Source organism: Phyllobates terribilis, unplaced genomic scaffold (assembly GCF_046119375.1).
Source record: "Phyllobates terribilis strain yellow unplaced genomic scaffold, ASM4611937v1 Scaffold_1__5_contigs__length_1240528914, whole genome shotgun sequence".
NCBI classification, from domain to species: Eukaryota; Metazoa; Chordata; class Amphibia; order Anura; family Dendrobatidae; genus Phyllobates; species Phyllobates terribilis.
Window position 1 is genome coordinate 1,079,258,491 of NW_027362761.1, and position 22,239 is coordinate 1,079,280,729.

At 43.2% G+C, this 22,239-nt stretch overlaps 1 protein-coding gene across 2 annotated transcripts in view; it reads left to right on the forward strand.

Annotated features, from left to right (window-relative positions):
* Positions 1–22,239, forward strand: part of CORIN (corin, serine peptidase) — a 506,461-nt gene that overhangs the window by 179,765 nt on the left and 304,457 nt on the right. For both annotated transcript variants that reach the window (XM_073645535.1, XM_073645536.1), the window contains exon 3: positions 20,414–20,800. In XM_073645535.1, the coding sequence (XP_073501636.1) occupies positions 20,414–20,800 (387 nt within the window). The remainder of the gene's footprint in view (positions 1–20,413; positions 20,801–22,239) is intronic.

The window sequence follows — 22,239 nt, forward strand, 5'->3', positions numbered from 1 at the left end:
TCGGTCACCAGGTTTTTTCTACCCCATCTGAGAGCAGTATGATGTAGGAGCAGAGACAATGATTCCAGGGCTGTATCACATACTGAGCTGCTTGCTGTAGTTTTTATAAAATCACTATTTTCTCTGCTGCAGACCCAGCAGTTCTCTGAATGTTGAGCTGTGTATAACCCTACCCACACCACTGATTGGCAGGTTTCTGTGTACACTGTGTATAGACAGAAAGTTGATAATCAGTGGTGGGGGAGGCGTTATACAGAGCTCATGAATATCGAGGCCTACGTGGCAGCAGGCTTACTAGTCCTCTAGTGATAATAATTGGTTTTGATTGATATTTGGAACTGTTCATATTTCCCTGCTCTTTGACTAAAGCCCAAGTTCCAGCTGCCAATAACAGCAAAGCATAATGTTGCCTCAATCATGCATCACTGTGGGTATGGTTTTCTTTTAGTGATGCTCAGTTTCAAAGTTCAACCTTTGTCTCAGACTATAATATGTTTTCCTATATGATTTTGACAGATTTTATGTAGGTATTGGCAAAACATAGCTGGACTTGGATGTCTTAATTTTTAAGAAAATTCTTCCATTATGCACACAGGCCAGACATTTGAAGAATACGGAAGATTGTCGTCACATGCAGTACACAATCAGTACTTGCCATAAATTCCTTAAACTTCTTAAATGTTGCAGTATGCCTCTTCGCAGCCTCCTGTACCAATTTTCTTTTTTGTCTTTTCATCAAGTTTTGAGGGACATCCAGTTGTAGGTAATGTCACTGTTGTGATAAATTTAAGCCACTTCTTGATGAGCGTCTTCACAGTCTTCCATGGTATATCATATGCCTTGGAAAGGTTTTTGTACCCTTCTCTTGACTGATAACTTTCACCAATGAGATCCATTTGCTGTGTTGTAAGCTATTTGAGGGCCATGGCTTTTGCTGTAAAATGTGACTTGAAAATAGAACAGCTAAACTTTATATGCGGTTAATCTGAATCACTGTAAATGTTAGCAGCTGTATGCTGACTTCTATTTAGCATGAGTTTAAATGTGATTGGCTAATTCTGAACCCAACCACATCTCCAACTATAAAAGGGTGTTCACACTTAGGCAACCACATTATTTTAGGTTCTCTCCACCTCTCAAACCTACAGTTGTGCTTAAAAGTTTACATACCTCAGCAGAATTTTTCCTTTCTTGGCCTTGTTTCAGAGAATATGAATGATAAAATAAAAACTTTTTCTCCACTCATGGTTATTGGTTGGATGAAGCCATTTATTGTCAAACTACTGTGTTTTCTCTTTTTAAATCTTAATGACAACCAAAAACATCCAAATGACCCTGATCAAAAGTTCACATACCCTGGTGATTTTGGCCTGATAACATGCACAGAATTTGACACAAATGGGTTTGAATGGCTACTAAAGATAAGATCCTCACCTGTGACCTGTTTGCTTGTAATCAGTGTGTGTGCATAAAAGCTGAGTGAGTTTCTGGAATCCAAAGAGACTCTTGCATCTTTCATCCAGCCACTGACGTTTCTTTATTGTGAGTCATGGGGAAAGCAAAAGAATTGACAACGGATCTACGGGAAAAGGTAGTTGAACTGTATAACACAGGAAAGGGATACAAAAAAATATCCAAGGAATTGATAATGCCAGTCAGCAGTGTTCAAACTGTGATTAACAAATGGAAAATCAGGGGCTCTGTAAAAACCAAACCACGGTCAGGTAGACCAACAAACATTTCAGCCACAATTGCCAGGAAAATTGTTTGTGATGCAAAGAAAAACCCACAAATATCATCAGCTGAAATTCAAGACTCTCTGAAAACTAGCGGTTTGGCTGTTTCAATAAGGAGTCACTTGAAGAAAAATGGGTTGAATGGTCGAGTCGCCAGAAGAGAAAAGCCATTACTGCGCAAATGCCAGGTGAGCTACTTTGTGCGCAAATGCCACAAAGTAGCTCACCTACAATACGCCAAACAGCACAGAGACAAGCCTCAAAACCTCTGGTACAAGGTAATTTGGAGTGATGAGACCAAAATTGAACTTTTTGGCCATAACCATAAACATTACATTTTTAAGAGAGGTCAACAAGGCCTATGATGAAAGGAACACCATTCCTACTGTAAAGCACAGAGGTGGATCGCTGATGTTTTGTGGATGTGTGAGCTACAAAGGCACAGGAAACTTAGGAAAAGTTGAAGGAAAGGTGAATGCAGCACGTTATCAGCAAATACTGGAGGCAAATTTGCACTCATCAGCCCGGAAGCTGCTAATGGGATGTACTTGGACATTCCAACATGATAACAATCCAAAACACAAGGCCAAGTCGATCTGTCATTGGCTACAGCAGAACAAAGTGAAGGTTCTGGAGTGGCCATCTCAGTCTCCTGACCTCAATATCATTGAGCCACTCTGGGGAGAGATCTCAAGTGTGCAGTTCATGCTAGACAGCCCAGGAATTTACAGGAACTGGAGGCTTTTTGCCAAGGAGAATGGGCAGCTTTACTATCTGAGAAATTAAAGAACCTCATCTACAACTACCACAAAAGACTTCAAGCTGTCATTGATGTTAGAGGGGGCAATACACGATATTAAGAACTGGGGTATGTGAACTTTTGATCAGGGTCATTTGGATGTTTTTGGTTGTCATTAAGATTTAAAAAGTTTGACAATAAATGGCTTCACCCAACCAATAACCATGAGTGGAGAAAACGTTTTTATTTTATGATTCATATTCTCTGAAACAAGGCCGAGAAAGTAAAAATTCTGCTGGGGTATGTAAACTTTTAAGCACAACTGTAGTTTTGAGAGGTGGAGAGAACCTAAAATAATGTGGTTGCCTAAGTGTGAACACCCTTTTATAGTTGGAGATGTGGTTGGGTTCAGAATTAGCCAATCACATTTAAAGTCATGTTAAATAGAAGTCAGCATACAGCTGCAAACATTTACAGTGATTCCGATTAACCGCATATAAAGTTTAGCTGTTCTATTTTGAAGTCACATTTTACAGCAAAAGCCATGGCCCTTATCATTCATATTCTCTGAAACAAGACCAAGAAAGGAAAAATTGTGCCGGGGCATGTAAACTTTTGAGCACAACTGTATTTCTATTGTTTCTCAATAGATTTACAAAGATTATGGGTGACATGAAAGGGGGAAAATGTTCTGAAATGATTCTCCTTGAGAAGTTTTTTATATGACAAAAAAAGGGCATTTTTAGAGAGGTGTGTAGATTTTTCATATCCAATGTAGTTTGGGCTTTAATGCAGTCAGTGATAGCAAATATGTTAATTTTTTAATGTTTAGATTTGATTTACGCTATGGGAAAAGGAAGGTTATATAGACTTTCACTTTTTTATTTTTAAAAAATGTTTCGGGGTTTTTGTTTTTTACATTTTAAATTTTTCACTGTTCTCCTTATGGGGCTTGAACTTGCAACCACTTGATCATTTCTACAATACACTGAAATACTGTGATACTGCCATGTATTCTTAAATGACTGAACTTGTATAAAGACCAGTCACAGGGCAGGCTACAAAGGGGTACAAACACAGCAGACACATAGAACTTCAGTAAGCCACGTGGTCAATGCCATTGAAATCCCAAAACCCTGTTTTGGGGTGTTAGGGTTTGAGCAATGGACATCCATCAGAAGGGACTCCTTCTCCTATTTCAAGCCTCTTAAAGGCCTCTGTCAGTGCTCGCACCAACTCTGCATGCACAGAAACAAATCAACATTCTGTACAACCTCAGAGTGGAAGTGATTCATAAGACATCACCCATAGAGGTTTATAGTGCCATATGTATCAATATGCCTTTGTTTTCATATGATGTCTTGCAGTCTTTTCTGTCAGTTTCAAAAGGAATCTGAAAAAAAAAGGAATATGCTAAAATGAACGGTATGTTACAGAGCTTTTCCAATGCTTTTAGAAGATAATATTTCTTTATCACACTATTATGTGCCCAAAAATGTACCAATAGGTCACATTTGATTTTGTGCTCTTTTGGAATAGGGAATCAAGGATGATTTGCATAGTATTGCAGAATATATTGGTGTCAGTGGTGTACTGCTTTGAGCTGCAGATCACATGGTCTATATGGGGCTAGGGTGTCACACAGTGACTTTGAGACTATGAGTGCTAACCAGATCCCTAGAACTAGAGGCACCCTAGTCTATCCCTGTCCTCCTCCGGATTACTCCTAAATGTTGAGACGCATGTTCACATGCTTTGCTATGCTCCTATGTCAACCCTTATCTGTCCCCTCCCCTACACAGGGTAGTGAGAAGCAGCAGTGTATAGAGACACACTATCCAGACAAACAAGGGAAGACGGACAGGGATAAATGAAAATACCAACCATACAAAATACACTCACCAAACAACAGAGTGAGTTAAAGTAAGGAGAAAATAAATAGGAGAGGATGAGGATGTGAGGAAAAAGGGAAGGATGTCTCCAGAGAGACCATGATTAAGACTTAAACATCGAAACACGTAGGTCCTGATCCTTGTAGTGCACCATATGGAAAATTGGTGTGGAGCAATGTTTTAATGGGCACAATAAAAGCTATGTTTTATTTTAAGAAACTAGCCTGATACGCTGGATCATCCTTCTCTTTTTCCTCATCTGAGTTACTGTGGCTTCTCTGACCGGATCTGGGTGAGGCAGTTTGGCTCCACACTCCAAATGGTGAGCAGACGCCGATGTGCACAGGATGAGTATGTGCACATAAAACAAACTCCAAGCAACAATCTCTTGAACAACTCTTCAAACGCCAACTCCAGCCATGAACTACACCTCCAACTCGAGAACCAGGCAGGAAGAACTAACAACTGCAATCCCTAAGTGCCAGAGTCGAGCATATATAGCAGAGGGGAGTGGCCAACACTGAACAGCTGAGACAATCCAAGTAGGAAAGATCCTGAAGCTTCAACTGAACAGCTTAACTCTTGCACTGCCAGCAAGGAAAAAAACCTGCAGTTTAATAAGATGGTAAAGTACTTCTAATCTGGAGTTTGTGAAACCAGACACTGCAATCTTCTGGCCCCTCTCTGTTGTGGTATCCCATGACACAGGTAATTTTAGGGGCTCATTGCTGAACAGCACCGCCCCTACCATTGTGTCCAGCATCTGAATTTCAAGGTTATCTGCATCCACAGACTGCATTTACAGTTGAGCATGATGGAACACAGAGCTGTCAGCAAAATGTCTATGATGGTTTGAGACCAAAAGGATTAACCCTATCTGCAATATATTTTGGGTTCTTCATTTTCAACTTGTGCATGATCCATGGTAAATACATCGTACAGATATTTAATCCTGCTCAACTGTAGGCTTAGAAATGTATTCCCAAAAATCAATGGACTTCATGATACCACTGGGTTGATTGACATCAATTTCCTATAAGCAATAAGGCACATTGTTTTTCACAGTCCAGATCACTGAAATCATCAAGTCATATTTCAAGGGACCTACTTGTATTATGATAAAGTCAATCTGGCATGTCCTTATTGTAGAAATTTCTCTGTGACTAATCTCTCTAGTTTATTAACATCCAAGAGAATAAATATAAAAATAATAATATGTTTGGTAGGAATAACGTTTAGCCCTCTAGTCAGATTGTCACTTTGATGCTAGGTCAGGGGGACTTTCGGTAGATTCAGAATAGTTTCATATTCGACCATATTACAGGCATTACAAGAGGAACTTGTATTATTACTAGAGATGAGCGTTGTTCGACTCGAACTGTTCGCCAATCTCAAATTCGAGCTGTTTTGGACGGTGTTCGAGCCGTTCGGCGAACACGAACGATTTGAGAAAAATTCGGCTGTTCGAGGTTATGTTCGATAACTGTTCGTGCACCAAAATCATAACTGGATTTTTTCTCAGTAATGATGAAAATTAATGTTAATACGTAGTTTGAGTGTACAGCGGGGTGGGGGGAGGGGCAGGGGATGGATCTCTGCAGGAATAATGATCTCCATTTTTTTTTCTCTTTCCCGCATTTACAGTGGGGAGGTGCAATCTGTCAGCCTATCAGCAGCGCACACACGGAGCGAAGTGCTTTTTTTCACACAAGCAAGGGCATGTGTCATTGGCAGTGTAGGTCACATGTCCTTGCCCTATAAGACCCAGCCATTTTCCCCGTCGCCACCATTTTCTCACTGCTGCAGCTGCGTGTTAGACGGCACCGCTGTTGCTGTGTGTGCTATACCTTGTTCATTTCAAGCCAATTTTCGCACAAATCTACAGATAGCTTGGGAGTAGGGAATAGTTGTGATTGCAGTCCTTTTAAGGACTAGGTTACAGCATTTCCTATGACTTTTATCAGGCAGGTCTGTGCTCTTAAATAGATAGATTGTGGGAGTAAAGACTAATTGTAATTGCAGTCCTTTTCAGGACTAGGTTACATCAGTTCCTATCAGTTTTTGCCAGGCAGGTCTGTGCCAGTGCTGTGCAAGTTTTTTTCACAGCATTTGGCTGAATCTAGCAAAGCTAATCCTTTTTGGCCTATTGCAGAGTGTGTTAGTCAGTGGAGTAGCCTATCTGTGTTGCAAGATATACCACCTGTGTATAGAATACCAATTTTTTTACTGCACCTAGTGAAGTAAAATCTTTTGGGCATAGCATCATTCTATTAGTCCATCTATACTGACCTCCATCAGGTTGCAAATTGAATATAATTTTTTTCTGCATCTAGCTCTGAAAAAATATTTGGGCTTCTAGCAGTGTGTGGGACTTGTTCTATTAGTCCATCTATACTGACCTCCATCAGGTTGCAAACTGAATATAATTTTTTTCTGCATCTAGCTCTGAAAAAATATTTGGCCTTCTAGCAGTGTGTGGGACTTGTTCTATTAGTCCATCTATACTGACCTCCATCACGCTGCAAATTCAAAATAATTTTTTGTCTGCATCTAGCTCTGAAAAAATATTTGGCCTTCTAGCAGTGTGTGGGACTTTCTCTATTAGTCCATCTATACTGACCTCCATCAGGTTGCAAATTAAAAATAATTTTTATCTGCATCTACCTCTGAAAAAATATTTGGGCTTCTAGCAGTGTGTGGGACTTGTTCTATTAGTCCATCTATACTGACCTCCATCAGGTTGCAAACTGAATATAATTTTTATCTGCATCTACCTCTGAAAAAATATTTGGCCTTCTAGCAGTGTGTGGCACTTGTTCTATTAGTCCATCTATACTGACCTCCATCAGGTTGCAAACTGAATATAATTTTTTTCTGCATCTAGCTCTGAAAAAATATTTGGCCTTCTAGCAGTGTGTGGGACTTGTTCTATTAGTCCATCTATACTGACCTCCATCAGGTTGCAAATTAAAAATAATTTATATCTGCATCTAGCTCTGAAAAAATATTTGGCCTTCTAGCAGTGTGTGGGACTTTCTCTATTAGTCCATCTATACTGACCTCCATCAGATTGCAAATTAAAAATAATTTTTTGTCTGCATCTAGCTCTGAAAAAATATTTGGCCTTCTAGCAGTGTGTGGGACTTTCTCTATTAGTCCATCTATACTGACCTCCATCAGGTTGCAAACTGAATATATTTTTTTTCTGCATCTACCTCTGAAAAAATATTGGGCTTCTAGCTGTGTGTGGGACTTGTTCTATTAATCCATCTATACAGACCTCCATCAGGTTGCAAACTGAATATAATTTTTTTCTGCATCTACCTCTGAAAAAATATTTGGGCTTCTAGCTGTGTGTGGGACTTGTTCTATTAGTCCATCTATACTGACCTCCATCAGGTTGCAAACTAAATATAATTTTTTTCTGCATCTAGCTCTGAAAAAATATTTGGCCTTCTAGCAGTGTGTGGGACTTTCTCTATTAGTCCATCTATACTGACCTCCATCAGGTTGCAAATTAAAAATAATTTTTTATCTGCATCTAGCTCTGAAAAAATATTTGGCCTTCTAGCAGTGTGTGGGACTTTCTCTATTAGTCCATCTATACTGACCTCCATCAGGTTGCAAATTCAAAATAATTTTTTGTCTGCATCTAGCTCTGAAAAAATATTTGGCCTTCTAGCAGTGTGTGGGACTTTCTCTATTAGTCCATCTATACTGACCTCCATCAGGTTGCAAACTGAATATATTTTTTTTCTGCATCTACCTCTGAAAAAATATTGGGCTTCTAGCTGTGTGTGGGACTTGTTCTATTAATCCATCTATACAGACCTCCATCAGGTTGCAAACTGAATATAATTTTTTTCTGCATCTACCTCTGAAAAAATATTTGGGCTTCTAGCTGTGTGTGGGACTTGTTCTATTAATCCATCTATACAGACCTCCATCAGGTTGCAAACTGAATATAATTTTTTTCTGCATCTACCTCTGAAAAAATATTTGGGCTTCTAGCTGTGTGTGGGACTTGTTCTATTAGTCCATCTATACTGACCTCCATCAGGTTGCAAACTGAATATCATTTTTTTCGGCATCTAGCTCTGAAAAAATATTTGGGCTTCTAGCAGTGTGTGGGACTTTCTCTATTAGTCCAGCTATACTGACCTCCATCAGGTTGCAAATTGAATATAATTTTTTTCTGCATCTAACCCAGCCAATAGTTTTGGCCTAATACCACAGTTTGGCCACTCAGCTCTGCTCGGTTCCCATCCATTGTTTTTTTGTGCAAACAACTCCAGAGTTGTGAATTAGTTAACCGCCAAAATGAGTGGAAAAAGGCCTGCTGCTGGTGGAAAGGGGAATAGGCGTGTTGGGAAGGGGAAAAAAGGTTGTGTCCGTGGGGTAGGTGTTAAAGCAACAGTAACATCTGCAGAAGAAAGACCATCTTCCAGCCAAACTAAAATGTCTACTTCTTTTAGCGGACAATGTGATAAGATCCCTTTCTTACGGCCACGCCAATCGCTACAAATTCCAGATGAGGCACAAAAACAGCAGGTGCTTCAACGGATATCAAGTGCTCCTTTAAGTGGGCTCTCCTCCACATCAACTTCAACATCACAAATACTCCAGTCCTCAAAGGTGTCACCCCAATCGCACTTGCTTCCTCACAGCTCCCAAATCTCCAGCTGCCCGTCTGAGTATGAGGTAGAACAGATGGTTGAGTCTGCAGAGCTGTTTACTCATACTATAGCCTGGGAATCAGAGGTCAACTCCAGCGCTTCTGTGAATCCAGACGAGGAAATGATCTGCACTGATGCCCAGAATCTTTATGAGTCGGATCCAGGACCAGACGCAGAAGGTTCTGACCATAATACTGACCCTCATTCCCAAACTGTAACTCCTGTTGGTGGAGACAATGAGGAAGACGATGATGAGACTCAAATACCTGATTGGAGCGACAACTTTAGTTTTTTTTCAGGGCAGAAACAGGTTGGCTCTGAGGACGATGGGTGTGATAACGCACAGGGTGATGATGATGAGGTTGGAGATCCCACTTACTGTCAACCCACAGTCAGCCAAGAGATGAGGTCAGCAGAGGAGGTGGAGGAAGATGCTAGTGACGACGAGGTCAGGTTGCGCCTTCCTGGACAGAGACGTAGTACTGGAAGCACGTCAACAACTGCATCCTCAAACACAACTCTGCCTCTCACCACAAGTCGTGGTGGCTCTTCAGGTCGCATGGGTGCTAAGCCTTGCATAGCCTGGGCATTTTTTCAGATCGATAAAGATGACCCAACTCGTGTTATCTGTAACATTTGTCAGCAAAAGCTAAGTAGAGGCCAAAAAATACATAGTTTGAGTATTTCATGCATGAACCGGCACATGGACATGAAGCATAAGTTGCAGTGGGAAGCTCAGTGTGCTACAATGCGGCCTAGCCGGCCGGGCCAACCACCGTCTGCCATATCTTGTGCATCCGCGGCCTCTTCATCCTCTGTGACTGGGGGGACAGCAGTCACACCTGTTTTGGGGCGCAGACCTGCCACCTCTTTACCCGCAACAGCCAGCGTGATTGGCAGGTCATCATTTTCTTTGGAGGTGGTAACACCAGCTGGTGTTGAGCGCTGTCCGACATCGATAGCACCACCTTTGGATCAAGGCAACCTAACATGTCCGCCTGCATCTTCCTCACAGACCGGCAGTTTGCCGGGGACACCCTTATCAACCCCGTCTAAGCACAATAGCCAGCCCTCGGTCCCTCAGATGTGGACAAGTAAAAGACCATTTCCTCCTAGCCATGAGAAAGCTAAGAGGTTGAATTTCACCATCTGCAAGCTCTTGGCTACAGAAATGCTGCCTTTTGGCCTGGTGGACACAGAGGATTTTCGAGACCTTATGTCCGTCGCAGTGCCCCAGTACCAGATGCCCAGTCGGCACTACTTCTCAAAGAAAGGTGTGCCTGCGCTCCACCAGCATGTCGCACACAACATCACCGCTTCTTTGAGAAACTCTGTGTGTGACAGGGTGCATTTCACCACAGACACTTGGACGAGTAGGCATGGACAGGGGCGTTACATGTCGCTGACTGGGCACTGGGTAACTATGGTGACAGCAGGACAAGGGGCTGCTGTCCAAGTCTTGCCGTCCCCACGAGTTGTGCGTCAATCTTCTTTATGTCAAAGTTCCTCCACTGCTTCTGCCTCCTCAACCTCCTCTCGGTCTTCCACCTGCACCCAAGCCTGTCTGGTCATGCCACAAGCTTTCTAACTGCGCAGAAGGGATCCTGCACACCTCCTTACTATGCTGGCAGTAGGGCTCAACGTCATCAGGCGGTTTTTACATTGAAATGTCTGGGAAATGTGAGTCACACAGCTGAGGAGTTGTGGTCAGCTCTGGAGAACCAATTTCATGAATGGTTGTCTCCACTGGACCTGAAACCAGGGAAGGCCGTGTGCGACAATGCTGCAAACCTGGGTGCGGCCCTTCGCCGGGGCAATGTCACACACGTGCCTTGTATGGCTCACGTGTTGAACCTGGTTGTCCAGCAATTTTTAGCCCACTATCCCAGACTAGATGGCCTTCTGCAGAGGGCACAGTCGCTGTGTGCTCACTTCCGCCGTTCACATCCCGCAGCTCAGCGACTTACATCTCTACAGAAGTCGTTGGGCCTGCCACTTCACCGGCTAAAATGCGATGTGCCTACCCGGTGGAATTCAACTCTGCACATGTTGCAGCGACTGTGGCAGCACCGACAAGCCCTGGTGCAATATGTTCTGACGTATAGCCTGGGCCAACGAGATCCAGAGGTGGGGCAAATCACGCTGGAGGAGTGGTCTCAGATCAGGGACCTATGCACCCTTCTGCACAGTTTTGAAATGGCGACGAAGATGTTTAGTGCTGACGATGCCATTATCAGCATGACTATTCCGGTGATTTACATGCTGGAGCACATGTTAAACAGAATTCGGAGTCAGGTGGTGGCACAAGAGGAGGTGGAGGAAGTAGAGGAGGAGGAGTTGTATGCGGAAGGGCTAACATCTGCAAGGTCCAGACGGTCGGCAGCACCAAGGCGGCAGGCATGTGAGGGTGGGGGAGATGGTTTTACCAGGGCGCATGGTAGCAGCCAAACTAGTGAGGAAGGTGCAGGAACCCAGGAAGAAGTGGAGGACGAACTGATGGAAGACTCATCAGATGAGGGAGACCTTGATCACATTTCTGTTGTGCGAGGTTGGGGGCAGAGGACAGAGGAAGGAAGCATGATTGTTACCTCGCCACCAACACAACAGGGACTTGGTGCTCCTGGATGCGCAACACACATGAGTGCCTTCTTGCTGCACTACCTGCAACATGACCCTCGAATTGTGAGAATTAGAAATAATCCTGACTACTGGGTTGCCACACTGTTAGATCTCCGGTACAAAAGTAAATTTGCAGAAATTATTCCTGCCATAGAAAGGGATGCACGCATGCAGGAGTATCAGCAGAGACTGTTGCAGAATCTTACATGTGCTTTTGCACAAAACACCAGTGGTGCACGTAGTGAATCTCACAGTTCCAACTTGCCAACCGTGGGACCGTCAAGTGTTCAGCACTCAAACCGTAACAGAACCACAGTATCTGCTGGTAACATCAATTTTGCGGAATCATTTCACCACTTTTTTAGCCCATCCTTTGCAAGGCCACAGGAGACAAGAAGTCTGACACATAGTCAACGCCTAGAGACGATGGTACAGGAGTATCTCCAAGTAAACATTGAAGCCATGACTGTGTCACTGGACCCTTGCTCTTTTTGGGCTTCCAATCTGGATAAATGGCCGGAGCTAGCCACTTACGCCTTGGAGATCTTGTCATGCCCCGCAGCCAGCGTTCTGTCTGAACGTGTGTTCAGCGCTGCTGGTGGTGTGCTGACAGATAAGCGCACGTGGCTCTCCACTGATAATGTAGACAGACTCACGTTCATAAAGATGAACAAATCATGGATCCGAAACGACTTTTCTACCCCTGTGTCATCCTGGGGAGAGTAAAAGCTTGATGATTGGTTAAAATCACCCTACCAACCGTTTTAAGCTTTCAAATTACTAATCATGTTTATCTGTATCTTGGCTGGAAAATAATTTGGGCTTTGTAGCAGTGTGCAGCACTGATTCTATTAGGCCATGTATAATAAGCTCCACCAGATTTAAAATTACTAATCATGTTTATCTGTATCCTGACTGGAAAATAATTTGGGCTTTGTAGCAGTGTGCAGCACTGATCCTATTAGGCCATCTATACTAAGCTCCACCAGATTTAAAATTAATAATAATTTTTAGCTGCATCTAGCCCAGAAAATAATTTTGGGGCTCCGAGATGCGTAAGACACATAAGTGCCTTCTTGCTGCACTACCTGCAACATGACCCTCATATTGTCAGAATTCGAAGTAATCATGACTACTGGGTTGCCACACTCTTAGATCCCCCAAACTTTTCGATCAACCTTTTCATTTTAATAAAGACCAAAAAAATGGTCATTTTTGAATTTATAAGCATTAGCAGGTTATTAGAAACTGAAATCAAACAGTTTTCAACTCAAAACTTTATTCTAGGTGATGTTACATTTTCACATAGGACCCCTTGTTCAAAAGGAGCTTCTGAACTCTCTCGTCCATTGAATTTGTCAGGTTTTGGATGGTTTCTGTTTCAATTGTTTTGCATGAGGACAGAATACCCTCCCAGAGCTGTTGCTTAGATGTGAACTGCCTCCCGCCATCATAGACACTCCTTTTGATGATGCTCCAGAGGTTCTGAATGGGGTAGAGGTCAGGGGAGCATGGGGGTCACACCATAAGTTTGTCCCCTTTTATGCCCATATCAGCCAGAGATGCAGATGTTTTATGTGCAGCATGAGATGGTGCATTATCATGCAAAAAAATGATCTTGCTGTGAAATACACGGTTCTTCTTCTTGAACCATGGCAGGAAGTGCTGCTTGAGAAAATCCACATACATTATGGAGTTCATCTTTAGCGCCTTCAGGGATCCTAAAGGGGCCGACAATCTCTCTCCCCATGATTCCAGCCCAAAACATTACTCCACCTCCTCCTTGTTGGCGCTGTAGCCGTGTTTGCGTGGGGTGTCCATCAACCAGCCATTCTCCACTCCATCCATCTGGACCATCGAGCGCTGCACGGCACTCATCCGTGAGCAAAACAGTTTTGAAATCAGTCTTCATGTAATGTTTGGCCCACTGAAACTTGTCTGCTGCTATGACAAGGCTTTTTTGCCGCTGCTCTTTTAACCTGACGTAATTGCCTGTAGGAAAGAGTCCTCAATTTGCCCTTATCAGCACGCACACGTGTGTACTGTGAATCAGCTACATACTTCTTGATTGCCAAGACACTTTATCCTTATCATCGCACAATGTTGATTGTAGTCATGCCTTGACCTAAACACTCCACAATTTGTTGCTTCTCAGCAGCCGACACATCCTTTTTCTTTCCCATTTTGGCAGAAAATGTAGGCTGCTTAATAATGTGAGACAGCCTTCTTAAGTAGTCTTGCCTTTCATTGGACACACCTGCCAAACTAATTAGCACAGGTGTCTGCAATTGCTTACAGTGATATAAAGAGCCATGACACACATCACCATCAATGAGTTTAACTGACAAACAAACAAATTCTTCCCTTATCACTCCTAAACACTTTTTGCATAATAATTTGGAACACAGTGTACATGTGCTTTTCCACAAAACACCAGTGGTTCACGTAGTGAATCTTACAGTTCTAACTTGCCAACCGTGGTCTGTATGGAGTTGTTCAATAAAGGGCCCAAAATTAAGATAACATAGATGGGAGAGGTCTCTATGAATAGGAATTCCTAAGTATTTGATACCCTGTGAGGGCCAGGCAAAGGGAAAGTTGGACTGGATGGAATCCTATATGGATTTGGGGAGGGAGACATCGAGGGCCTCAGACTTCGCTGCATTGATTTTAAAATTTGACCATGTAACAAAGTGATCTATTTCAGCCATAACAGCATGAATGGATATATGTGATTGAGTGATATATACTAGGACATCATCAGCAAATAGAGAGCACTTGTACTTGGTGCCTCCCACCTCAATCCACCTAATATTGGGGTTATGGCGAATTGATGAGAGCAGGTGCTCCGTCACTAGGATGTATAAGAGAGGGGACAGAGGACATCCCTGCCTTGTCCCATTGGTGATTGTGAAAGGTGATGAAAATGTTCTGATGCACCCCCTGGGCCTTGGGACACCCGGAGCCGGACCCTTTTTGGTGGATGCTGGTGGTTGTAGTCTTCGTGGCGGCGACCCGGTTCCGTGGCTCAGGGTGGTCAAACCAGTGGCGGAACTATTTATGTGGTTTTGATGTTTAAATGTCCGACTACGCCACCCGTGGATTGCGGTCAGAGTGAACCGCCGCTGCAGGGCAGACCGCTGAGGCTGGTGTGGGTGCAGCAGAGCGTAGCATAACTCCCCACGGGAGGAGTATAGCCTCAGGGCAGTGTATGCGGAGGATGGGGGTGATGGTGCAGGGCAGCAGCAGTAACGACACGGAGTCAGTGATGCAGTCCAGGGCCTTTACTCACAGTTCTTATTATCCAGACCACGTCTGCAGGTAACGGCTGCCCACGTCGTACTGTGCTTACCAGGTGAGGGGCTCAGACAACTCCCAGATAACTTTGGAGCGCTTCACAGGACCCCCTTTGTGTGTCCTTTGTCTGGCCTTTCTTACCAACCCTTCTGTCCGGCTGCCTCGGGCCTCCTCTTGGTAAACTTGGCGCCAGTTTCCCTGACCCTATGTGGTGCCTTCCTAGCGGGTGTAGCGAGGGGCTGCGCCACATAAAATGTCACAGCCTCCGGTTTCTAGCTGAGGGTCGTTTCCTGCCTCCACTAGTTTCGGGGACCGGTCTCCCCCTTTTACCTGACCCCTCCACGCAGGTGGATTCGGGCGTGCGGTGGCGACTCGCCCGTCCGCACCCCTGGGATCCCTTCATTCCTCGTTCCTGGAGCCTTCTCCGCTCCTCTTCCTTCCTTCTCCCTCTTCCAGGCCTGGGCCTCTGTTACTAGGCCCGCCTCCGGAGCAGAGCTCATGCAGAGCCCCTGCTCCCTGCCACTTCTGCTCAGACTTCTCTGCACTGAACTAAGATGGTGCCCACCTTTTATACTCCCTTCTCAATGCACCCAGGAACTGCTTCCTCCCTGCTCCTGCACTACAGGGTTCCCCTTCCTCAGTGTTCCCTCCCCCCACTCCAGCCAGGGACAGGGACTGTCGTGCCCATCTCAGAGGCATATTGGTCGCCCTGCCCCACGGCAATGTGGTGTAATGCATGCAGGTGTCGGGTCCTGATCCACACTCCATCCTTACCTGAGAGTGAGATATCACACCTCTGGGTGAGGTGCAATACCTCTGTAGCAACCGAGCCCTCAGGGTGCTACAGTTCCATTTATCTTCAGCCTAGGTGACGTATTGTGATACAGGGCCGTGATTTTGGCTATAAAAGGGTCCCCTAGACCCCTACCCCAAGCTTTTTAAGAGAATCATATATGGCGTGCCAGGAGACTCTATGGAATGCTTTTTCAGCATCCAACGAGAGTATCTAATTACAAATTTTTAACTGCATCTAGCCCAGGAAATACTTTGTGCCTAGTAGCAGTGTCTGCTAGTCAGCGGATTATCCCGGCTGTTAAGCAAGCTACACCACCTGTAGTTTGGACACTTAATTTTTTCAAAGGAAATGCTTCGGGACCACGGGATACTCAGTGAAGAGCATCAGGAGGCACCCCAAGGCATAGGGGCTGGGACTGGCAGTAGGATGCCTTGCGGTGGAAAGCCGAGCTCGATCCTTATAAAAGCTTTTTAACTGCAGCAGCTTTAGTGGACGCTACTGGAGCTGGAATTACGCGGCTGCTGGCATGAGACTTGCCCTCCAATAGATCCTTGTAAATGGATTTAAAGTGTATTCATTCAAATTAGAAAGACAATTTAAATTAAAAAGCTTAGAGCTGCCTCCACCACAGGGGGGCTCGCTCGACCCACCAGCGGACAGGCACCAGTATTGGGAGAGGGGGGCTGGCCGTCAGGGTTCACCGCGGCTCTGGCACAAACCCGGCGACACGGAGGTGGCACGGGCAGGAGCGGACTGAACGTGTCGGCTTCTCACTTTTTGGATTTTAGAAGGGCATGACATGCCTATATCTGTGTCTCCCCCTCCTTTTACTCCTCCACCTCTTTTCTTTTCGCATGACTATATGTACTTGTCACTTTTCCTTGTGTTAGTTGTGTCTTCTGAGCAGTTTGTCAGCTTTTGGACACCTTTGAAGGTGTTTTCTATGTGTTTCTATGTGTTTTTGTTTGCCTGCCATTGGTTTTAACGGTGTTCGAAGGTGTTCGACGAACAGTTAGACGAACAGTTCGGCGAACACACGGGTGTTCGACGAACCGAACCGAACTCGAACACTACGGGGGTGGCTCAACACTAATTATTACTGCTGGATATACATATTTCTTGTTTGAGGCAAGTTCAGGGTTTAATGTTTCCTAAGAGCTTTCACCTTGCTCAAATGTATGTTTCTGTTGCTGTGGTTGGTTGCCCTTGTTTGCCACATTGTTATATCGAGGGGTGGTGCAACCTTCAACTTATGCAGCCCTCTTTTGTCTGTGTCCACCACTGGTTATATCTGAATACATTCTTTTAAACCGATGGTCAGAGATGTTATACGTGTGCCCCCCCTCCAACACATACCCACTGTAGTGACTCTAAGATCCCCCAATTACTTGTGTAATGATAGTCAAAGCTTCCTTACAGAAAGCATACAGAGACTTTGTGCCTCCCTGTAATATACTTGCATCCATGGGATTTTCAGTTTACACCCTTTCAATATTCTTACATCAGGCACTTCCTCCACACTATTGCATCCAGATTCAAGCACCCTCTAAGTGGCAGTAATATCCTATCTCCAATTTACCATGTTTATCACCCCCTTTCCCACCAGTTTATGTGCATCCAGATATGCTCTTTTTTGCCAGGATACTCACAAAAGTCACCATCTGGAGACCTTCTCTTCATAGCTGTTTGCTAACCCGGTGCTAATGCACCAATCTGGCAGACAGCCACAAGCCACATACCTTGGGCCCACAAGCCACATGTGGCTCCCGAAACACAAGTTGGGGAGTCCTGCTTTAGATTCTGATGGTTCTTAATGATATCTAGTATGCCCTGATGCACCCTCATAGAATGAGGCTTCTGACACTGATGAGCTAAAGGTAATGTGGTCATATTGTGTATAGGGGTTTGTTCCTTTTCAAGACAGTCCTCGGAGTTAATTTTCGCTTGCCCAAGGAATAGTTATTACGATCTCTGGTAGATTTTATTCTCTCTGTTTTCATTATTATGTCTTCAAGTTTATTTTAATTAGTTTGTATGTTTTAACCCATTTCTTGAGTTTGAGCCTTTTTGTATTTATCATGCAGTAGTTGGCTCTGTGCAATTTTTGTCTAGATTTCATTAAAGTGAACCTGTCACAAGGAAAATGAATCCAATCTGCAGGCATCCATTTATAGAGCAGATGCCGAGCGGATTATATATAATTTTGTGAAAAAAGATTCAGAATAACCTGTGTTTTAATCACGTAATCCTCTGCTATTTCTGGGCTTTTTGTTCAGTGGGCGGTACTATCAGTGATTTACAGCTATCCCTGTATTCATAAACAAGGTTGTCAATCACTGATAGGACCGCCCACTGGACCGAAAATCCCAGAAAGAGCAGAGGACATACTGAATCTTTTCTCATAAAATTATATATGACCCACTCTGCTCCCCTTGCTCTATAGCATGATGCCTGCAGATTGGGCTGCATTTTCCTGGTGAAAAAAAGGTTCCCTTTAAATATAGTTTGCTCATATGAAATAATCAATTTCACAAATCTGATGGAACAATCAGATCAAATGCAGCTCCACTCTGGGTGAAATTTGTGCTTAAACTGAGTACTGGGAAATTCTTTTATTTTGAGTCTAAGTCAGAAACCTCAATCAAATTTGGTAGTTTGCCTAGTGGTCCTAAATGTGTCAGAAGGCTGTCCTAAGTCAATAACTGGTACAAAAAGCTTTGTCCTTTTTTAACATATTCTGAAATTGTCACATATTAGTTTTGCATTCAATCATAAATTTGGATTTTGTCATAAATTTGGACTTTGCTTATCTTTGGCTTACCTTTAGATATAATTCTGGTGTCAGCATTATTATGATTTTTCTAAATATTCTATCATGTATATACTTCACAGGACTAGTCCTGTTTTTTGTGCAAAAAATAAATAATATTTCCTATACTGATTTTTAACATATAAATGTGATATCATATATAGTGGGTGCGGAAAGTATTCAGACTCCTTTAAATTTTTCACTCTTTGTTTTATTGGAGCCATTTGGTAAATTCTAAAAAGTAAATTTTTTTCCTCATTAAAGTACACTCTGCACCCCATCTTGACTGAAAAAAGACAGAAATGTAGAAATTTTTGCAAATTTATTAAAAAAAGAAAAACTGAAATATCACATGGTCATAAGTACTCAGACCCTTGCTCAGACACTCATATTTAAGTCACATGCTGTCCATTTCCTTGTGATCCTCCTTGAGATGGTTCTACTCCTTAATTTGAGTCCAGCTGTTTTTAATTAAACTGATAGGACTTGATTTGGAAAGGCACACACCTGTCTATATAAGACCTCACTGATCACAGTGCATGTCAGACCAAATGAGAATCATGAGCTCAAAGGAACTGCCCAAGGAGCTCAGAGACAGAATTGTGGCAAGCCACAGATCTGGCCAAGGTTATAAAAGAATTTATGCATTACTCAAGGTTCCTAAGAGCACAATGGCCTCCATAATCCTTAAATGGAAGAAGTTTGGGACCACCAGATATCTTCCTAGACCTGGCCATCCAGCCAAACTCAGCAATCGTGGGAGAAGAGCCTTGGTGAGAGAGTGGCCGAGCTCCAGAGATGCAGTAGGGAGATGGGAGAAAGTTCCATAAAGTCAATTATCACTGCAGCCCTCCACCAGTTGGGCCTTTATGGCTGAGTGGCCCGACGGAAGCCTCTCCTCAGTGCAAGACATATGAAAGCCCGCATAGAGTTTGCTCAAAAAACACATGAAGGACTCCCAGACTATGAGAAATAAGATTCTCTGGTTTGATGAGACAAGGATAGAACATTTTGGTGATAATTTTAAGTGGTATGTGTGGAGAGAACCAGGCACTGCTCATCACTTGCCCAATACAATCCCAACAGTGAAACATGGTGGTGGCGGCATCATGCTATGGGGGTGTTTTTCAGCTGCAGGGACAGAACGACTGGTTAAAATTGAAGGAAACATGAATGCTGCCAAGTACAGAGATATCCTGGATGAAAACCTCTTCCAGAGTGCTCTGGACCTTAGATTTGGCTGAAGGTTCACCTTCCAACAAGACAATGACCCTAAGCACACAGCTAAAATAACAAAGGAGTGGCTGCAGAACAACTCTGTGACCATTCTTGACTGGCCCAGCCAGAGCCCTGACCTAAACCCAAGTGAGCATCTCTGGAGAGACCTGAAAATGGCTGTCCACCAACGTTCACCATCCAACCTGACGGAACTGGAGAGGATCTGCAAGGAAGAATGGCAGTGAATCCCGAAATCCAGGTGTGAAAAACTTGTTGCATCATGGCTGTACTAGCTCAAAAGGTTGCTTCTACTCAATACTGAGCAAAGGGTCTGAATACTTATGATCATGTGATATTTCAGTTTTTCTTTTTTAATAAATTTGCCAAAATTTCTACCTTTCTGTTTTTTTTCAGTCAAGATGGGGTGCAGAGTATACTTTAATGAGAAAAAAAATAACTTTTTAGAATTTACCAAATGGCTGCATTGAAACGAAGAGTTAGAAATTTAAAAGGGTCTGAATACTTTCCGTACCCACTGTAAATCAAATAATTTTAAAAAAAATACTACAAAAATTGTACAATAACGTGGTATTACTAATTATTTCTTTAATAGTTTTTTTTTTCATTAAAGGTGTAATAGACAGGGGCTGCTTCGGCTCTAATAGAAGCGAAACATTGCCAAATGGAATTGGATCTTCTGACATTCCTTTTTTAAAAATGAATGACAACACCTCATTAACAGCTCGAGAGCGGGATGTACTAACTCCTACATGGGACTCTACAACCCAAGCTGACCAAAGTTATACAAACTTTAGCAGAGGGACAGAATCTCTGCGTCAAAATCAACTTTCCACTTCTACACATAACACAAAAACTAAGATTGGAAAGACCAAAGATCATACAGAAGTTGAGAACATGTTTGGCTCTGCAAGCGATTTGCCTACTACGATTTCTTCGAAGCTCCGGGATAATGCACCTATGAGTCCAACAAAGTCGCCTGCAACTGTAGTTACACAAGGTAAGAATTCAATCATTGTGATGGCAAATCTTCCTCTAATTTGTAGCATTCGAGTATTCTTACAATGGCACTTATTTTTGTTAGATTTTAACATCATAGGCTATAAATAAAATATATCATTAATTCTTTTATATATCTTTATCTTTTTAACAGCCCCCCAAAAATAATTGGTTAAATTTGACTTTAAGAACAATAGGTAATTTTAAAATCATTGGTTTAGAGATATAGGAAACTTTGTGGAAGATTTACTAAATTTGCTGCTTCATAAGTCAGTCTTAACCTGAAGTTCTCCAGAATATTCAAGATGTATTAAAAGGCCTTTTAATAATTTTTTTGCATCTTTGACTGTTCTGAAGACAGAAAATGAAATGTATGGCTGCTATGAGCAGGTGTTGATTGGTGATCTTTAATGTAATATACTGTAATGTACTTAATTTTTTTGTCTTTATATATGATACATTTATAGAGATAAGAACATTTAATAGCATTAAATTCTCCTCGAGCGTAATGAAAATTTGGATTCTTCAAAATCCATAATTTTTATTATTTGCTCTGCTGGAATTCAGCAAAATGACAGTCAGATGGACGCCATTTCCTTACCCATAGGAGGCCATTAAAAGGGTAGAAAAAATGTTTATTCACCTCCGAAAAAGTGCTTTATTTATGTCCTGCACTGAATGCAAATTGTGTAGTTCAGTCTGATGGGCGAATCCTTTTTTTATGTTAATTTTATTGTTAATCCATTAAAATAACCTGTGAAGACCTGGGGTTTTCTGTGGGCGCAATACCACTCAGACAACACAGGGTGAGAGTAAAACAGTGTGGCAATACTTTATTGATCCACAAAACAGGCAATAAATAGATCCACCAGTCCCAGCAATGGTGCAACATTACACTGTCTCACCCTTCCGCTCCTCCCGCCTGGGATATAACAGCTGCGACTTTGGGACTTCCAGGGCCAACTAACTCAACCAGTGGCCCCCTGCTTCTGGCAGGCCCCTACAGAAAGAAGGTTCGGCAAGCTTAGAAAGCTAGCAATCCATTGAGGTACAAGGCCAGGAGACCCAAGGGTCCCACCCTGGCCTCTCCTAGAGTTTCCATGGGGCCAGATGACCAGCTGGTCCCAATCTGGCTTCTCCAAATGCCTCCATGAGTTCCAGGCGACCGGTGGGTCCCTCCTGGCAATCCCAAACAACATATCCATGGGGCAAGATGACTTCATCGTCCCACCCTGGTCTCCCCAAATGTATCTGTTACGCTCGCACCCGGACTGACTGGCGTGAGCGTGATTAGTGATCCCACTGTACCATGAACCAAGGAGTGACTGGAGGGGCGTAACTAAGTATCAACCCGATCCGACCAAGGTCGCACGGCGGCTCAGTCGACTCCGTGAACCAAGGAGGAACCGAGCAGAGGGACCAGGTGCTACTCCAGGTCAG